The 6,218-nt window shown below is 40.8% G+C and overlaps 1 protein-coding gene across 11 annotated transcripts in view; it reads right to left on the bottom strand.

Annotated features, from left to right (window-relative positions):
• Nucleotides 1-2,101: 2,101 nt before the first annotated feature.
• LOC129726683 (uncharacterized) overlaps nt 2,102-6,218 on the bottom strand; it is a 446,412-nt gene continuing 442,295 nt past the window's right edge. For all 11 annotated transcript variants that reach the window (XM_055683651.1, XM_055683660.1, XM_055683658.1 and 8 more), the window contains one exon: nt 2,102-5,791. In XM_055683651.1, coding sequence (XP_055539626.1) covers nt 4,916-5,791 — 876 coding nt within the window. In that variant the 3' untranslated portion in view covers nt 2,102-4,915. The remainder of the gene's footprint in view (nt 5,792-6,218) is intronic.

The following is a 6,218-nucleotide window of genomic DNA, read 5'->3' as shown; positions in this document are numbered from 1 at the left end:
CTACATGATGTTTTCTACATGACATCCCTGCTCGCAACGCACCAGGTGCCCAACTACACACACGACGACCCATCAAGGAAGCCACCGAAAGTGGTACTGTGTGGTTCGTAAGCTTTCACCGCATCGATTGTGAAATCCGAGCTCGAGAAGCTCCATGCTAGAAGCGATTTTCCTGAAGAACTGCTGATCCCAAACCATGAGTTGGTCCTGGTGTATTTCACTAAAAGTAGAACTCTATTCCACACCATCATCCAGTAGGAACCGTTTCGTCCTCAACTACGTGACGTAATACAGTGTACCATCTTCTTGTAATTCGGCCGTGGTAACTGCAAAATGGCCCCGCGCTGCGACAAGTGTGTCCATCACTTTTCAACCTGCCTTTAATGCGTGAACTGTGGCCAAAACTATCGCGCCATCGTCAGCGAAAGCCTCCCCCAGCTAATACACCAGATCAGTTCCCGCCAATTCAATCTCTGTGCTGAAATGGCTTCCGCTTCTGAATAGCAACAATCTAAATCATAGCACCCCTGTTGCGAAGTTTTCTGCTCAGTCCCGGTTCGTCGCCGATGCTACTCAACTAAGCTTAGGACCAACCTCGAACCCCGACTGTCTAACGCTGACGTTACCACTGAGACCTTTGCTGGTTATGTTGAGGGCGACCTCTCAGAATCATTTCCGCTTCATTCGAAATCCAACGTATGTACAAAACCCGAAGCCAGCAGCCTTCTGCAATCATCACCCTGATCTCTACTTATCGCAAATTGGAACGCTTGTTCTCTTGATTTCCGAGTTTCGGAGACTTATCTGGAGCCGGAAGTTAACGTTTGCTTCCGGGGTTTCAGCTGGTACGACTAGATAGGGTCGAAGTAGGGAGTGGAGTGGCTGCTATCGCAGCGTCTGTAGTAGCTGCCCAGTTTCCAGCTTAAGACTATCAAAGCCATCAGAGTCAAAGTCGAGACCTCGTTTGGCCAATCATCATCATCGCTGCGTACTGTTCCAAGCAAACTATCACCCGAGACGGTATCGGTGCTCGATTACGAAACGATCTGACTAAGCTGACTACGAACCAAAAGGACCATGAGCAACCGACTTTCAAGGTTATCCAGGGAAACGTAAACGGGGGCAGTAGTTTGTGTCGTCACCCAATTTAGGGTGGAACCCATTGCAGTTATCGAAGTTGCCATTGTCGATTGAGATTGCTTTTGAGCACGTGTTTTCATTCGATGATGGGAGCTTGCTCAAGTAACAAAATTGGTTATCTCAATGCTCTATAGTGCTAGTTTTGGATGTAACAAAGACTATAAGACTTTGATATAACTAGTTTTGTTACTTGGGTTGGCTATTTCTTTTTTTATGCGGAAGTTACCTAAGGTCATCCCAGTACTCAAAGCGGAACAAGATCTTTCTATTCTTAAGAATTTCTGCATCATCGATTTACTCTCTGCCCTCTCCGAACTGTTGAAAAAAAAAATCCACTGCAAACTGTTTAAACATCTCACCTACACCTACACCTCAGACATGATCCTGCTGACAATTGAAGGATACGGCTCGGTGGCTCCCTCATAGTGAGCTCCAACAGGGTGGGTTATCTTGGGCTTACGCTGGTCAGTCATCCGATCTTTAGGTCACATGCGGGTAAGAATGTAAACAAATGTAGAGATCTCATCAGGGCCCTGTACCCCCTGACCTTCAAGCTGTGCCTGAAGAATCGGGTGAATGTCTACAAACAAGTTATCTACCCCAAGTTGGAGTACGCAGCCCAGCTGCGCCCGGGCGCACAATGAGGCTCCAGCACATGCAAAATAAAATTCTTTAAATGATCCTGAATCTACCTTCTTGGACAAGAACAAGCGAAGTGCACGAGCTCGCATAGCTGAAACCTCGGAAGTCAAATTCTTCACTTCCGAGGAGGCGATTCTCCACGCGACTGGCGTCTCTCTACTGATCCATCGCAGCAAAGTTAATTTGCTATCCTCTGAGTAACGCTCCAGTCCATTAATCAACGAGCCGGAGGGGTGTCTTTGATAAGCGCAATAATTCTGAAATGTCCTGCAAGAATTTCTTTCCACGCAATCAAACGCAACCCGGCGTAATAAACGGCTATTATTGAATATAATTTATTTTGTTGGCCCTAGGTAGAATTCTGATCATAAAAAAGTTAATTGATTTATTATAATCTTTTTTCGTACCAACTTTTTTTTCTAATTCACCCTTGCTTACTTTTTCGTTTCGTTCTAACCGTTTTTTTGCCATTTTAACAAAAGTCGTGTTTAAAATCAACGTCTTTTTGGATGAATACTTTGTGTGGTTTATGTGTATAAACTGAAACAATTGTTTAATGACTGATTTTTTTTTCTGGTTTTCAACCGAATGCTGTGGTTTATACATCTCACGTATGTGTTAAATAATGTGATGACAGGTGATCAGAATGTGCAACGCAGCGCAGAACTGACATGATTATGAATCAATCTTATCACAATAATTTGGTTCTTTACCGAAAGTTTAAAAAGTTATACGTAAATTCTAAATGAATTGCAATTGTGATCATCAATTTTGCAATGAAATGTTTGCATTTAAAGAGTAATAAAATCGATTGTGAAGATGCGCTCTTTAACTGCAGTTAATCCATTGTTCTTTGAATGGATTTAATGTAAATCTACTTGATCTAAAACTCTACCGTAGCTTAGAAAGTTTGGTCGTTTGCCATTCGGTTGAATATTCTATGTAATTCGTATGTTTTCTGTTACATCTTGTATTTAGTTCGTCTTCGTTAATGGTACAAACTTTAACATTATTTTGACCCATACTGATTATTATTCCTGTTTCCAGTTTCTTCCATTGAGCTCAATTTGAACTCAGTTCAGAACTTTCTACCAGCGGTCTTGAGAGTGCTTTTTGATACTAGCCTAGGGTTATGACTCGTCTAGCATTTACCTTGAAGGTTATAGAACTATCAAGAAGAGAAGTGTGAATTTAAAACCGAGTTTGATAAAACCAGAGTAGGCAGTGTGACTTTGCACTCGTATCCAAGTGAGTTTTTAAACTTGCTTGCACATTTATTTTCGGTTTGCACGTAAACCCTACTAACAGTGCATTCACTTGAGTTAGATTTGGGTTTGAATCCTGCATAACAAAAATGGCATAAAAATCGAATTGCGATGAAATTCGCGCCGCGTCTGCTGCAACAGTTTGTTACATTGTCCTTTGAAAGCATAAATTCGATCTAAAAACAAAACTCATCGCGTCGCATCATCGCTTGCATCGTTGGATACATCGTGCACTGCATGCATTGCACGCATTTAAACTCAATCGATCAGAGTGTGCGGTGCAAAAAAACTCAAACTATCGAGAGGAAGCAGATTCAAGTTGGATTCAAATCTGGAAAAGTGTTACTCAGTCCAACTTTGCACGAGCTCATGCCATCACTGGATAAAACACATTGATTTGTGCTAAGTTAGCTCTCCTTGCTTTTGATAATATTTAAATGACCCTTACAGGATACCGGAAGGTGAATAGTATCTAATTTTGGTTTGATGAGCAAAAATCTGAGCCGATGTTATTTGTTTTCTTGGCCTCTACAAACTTGCAAAGTAAGTATAAAGCCAGTAATTCAGAGAAATTGATGTTAGCAACGTCGGGACTTCGCATGTTCGAAGTTGAAATATTTTCGCATGTAGAGCGCTCGAATTTGAGCCTTAAGAATTTAAAATAATTGAATACTTTCGATAATAATAATACTTATGATTTTCGTCTTCTGAAGGGCTTCCTTTGAAAGACCTATTCAGTTTTACACTAGCAAACGAAAATGTATTTCTACATGATCTTTTTATATGATAACAACTTAAGCCAGTTGTTCAGTTTTGAATCAATACTGAATTATTACGTTAGCTGCTGAAAATCAGATTCAAAATGTTATAAAGTTTCGGTGGAAACTGATTTAGAGCAGGTTCTAGTTTCTTTATAACGTAATAAAAATATTTGGCAATATTGGATTGGATTACTTAGGTTCAACAGTGTTAGCTGAAGCTTGAACGAAGTCCCAACGCCGTAGATGCGAAATATTTTATTTTTTCAACCACGCTCTTACGTGAAGAAAATTTCACAAAATTCGTCGGTGAACATGGTCTGTTTTTGGGGTTTTTTTCTAGTATGTGCAGCAATACTGGATAAGGACTCGACTCATTTAATCATTGTTGAAATGAATCGAAATTGTTTTGGACGGGATTTAATTACTAGTTACATTTTAAAAACTCTCTTCAGTACTATAATCGGTAACTAATGAAAGATATCTGTTTTACTCTATAGTGATGTTCACGTTTCTAGATAACGTATGTAGTAGTAACTTTGTTTTATTATAAAACTCTTCGCTAGTTGGGAGTATTTTTTGTCTTTCGCTTTTCCTGCTCTTTCCTTGTCTCATTCAGCTACCAAACAAAGATAACAATCGCTATTTTTTCGAAATATGAAAATGACTAGATTTTTAACGACTTAGTAAGTAAATGCTTTATAGTTTGACGTTTGTTACTGTGTGCTAAACGTACGATAAAAGTTCTCTGTTTTCATTGCAACGAACACGCGCTTCAAGTTCAAACTGGTATAACAAACTCCCATAAACTCACCCTAAAAATGTCACCGCTATTCCACAAAGACTTGGTTTATCGTGGATCGCTAAACTTAATTATTGATCTAAACTAGTTCAACTCTAGTAGCTGTTTTATGTCAAATGTTGATTTCTTTTCATTTTTATTTTCTAGTAGTGCGTTTTTTATATACGTTGGTTCTTGCAGTTGGGTTCTTGTACACACATACATACGCATCGTTCACACTTACACACTGTTTATCGTTTGCTCCACTCGATAATCACCACGTTGGTGACGCTGGTGAACATGCACACTTCACATTTGAGCCTTAATTCTCAGAGACGATCTTTGTCACGATCGAAGCTCATTGCCTTGAAGATCGAGCCGCGTCGTCTGCCGGTGCTGTGACTAACGCTGGCCACTCGTCTTAAATTGTGCTGATCCAGGCTGGAGGCCCGAGGTCTCCGCAAACTTTCCAATTCCATACTGCTACCTTCGGTGTCCGATTCACTTGGTTTTCGTCTTCTGCGTAGCTGGCCGGCTCGATCCTCCGGATCGCTGGGAAGCTCCGTACTGACACTCTCCCGCCTCTTTAATTCCGCAGCTAACATCCTCACCTCCCAATCACTGTGATCCATCGGTTCATCATCGTCGTCATCATCGTCATCACCATCGAAGTCATCTTCACTGCTCCTATTACCTTGATTATGCACCAATTTTCCCGATTCACTGATGAACTCATCCTCATCCTCGACTTCCTCTTCCTCAAGACCTTCTTCTACATTTAGCTCCCTGTCTCCCTCATCTTCCTCATAGTTGATATCATTTTCTGAATGCGATTGCTCCGAACTAGAGCTTGTTTCAATATTAACAACGACACTGTCCGAAATAATGTTTCCGGTAAGCTGCGATATCACAATATCCCGATAGGGGCTACGAATTCGCTCTCCACCAGAGGAAGCTGACATTCGCCTAGGGGGAACGGGAGGCGGTTGCTGGAAACTACTGGAAGACACGGTGGCATATCCGGGGGGAGAATCCTTATGTTCGAAGCTGTCTTGGTCGGTGCTTTCGTCCCACGTTGGACGATTCCGTAGCGGCCGATGGCGCGGTGATCCTTTTGGTTTTCGATTGCGCATCTTTTGCGTTCGCGGGGCGTCTGACTCCGAGTGCGGTGAGGAGGCAAAAATCGTGTCCAGGGAATCTCCACGCTGAAACAAAAAACAAAAAGAATTTTTGTAAGCGTGAAAACTTCCGTTCTAAATTAAAGGTAATCTTTCTAACCGATAAATAAAAACATATGAATGTTGCAAAAAATTGTATTAGGGTGTCTACCCTCAAATGTTATTCAGTTTTAAATCTGCATTGTCCATTCCTCATGTCTAAACCCTTAGTTCTCATAGCTTAATCCTAAATCTCTAATTGCCGAATTAACATTTGTCATTTCTCATCCCTCAAATTCTCATTTCTCATTTCTTACTCTTCATTTTTAATTTCTTATTTCTGATTTTTTATTCTTCATTTCTCATTTCACATTTCCCATTTCACTCTTCACATTTCACATTTAACATTTCACATTTCACATTTCACATTTCTCATTTCTCATTTCTCGTTTCTCGTTTCTCATTTCTCATTTCT

The sequence above is a fragment of the Wyeomyia smithii genome, chromosome 3 (assembly GCF_029784165.1).
Source record: "Wyeomyia smithii strain HCP4-BCI-WySm-NY-G18 chromosome 3, ASM2978416v1, whole genome shotgun sequence".
NCBI classification, from domain to species: Eukaryota; Metazoa; Arthropoda; class Insecta; order Diptera; family Culicidae; genus Wyeomyia; species Wyeomyia smithii.
The sequence above is the reverse complement of the archived record's forward strand: the minus strand, read 5'-3'. Positions and strand labels throughout refer to the sequence as shown.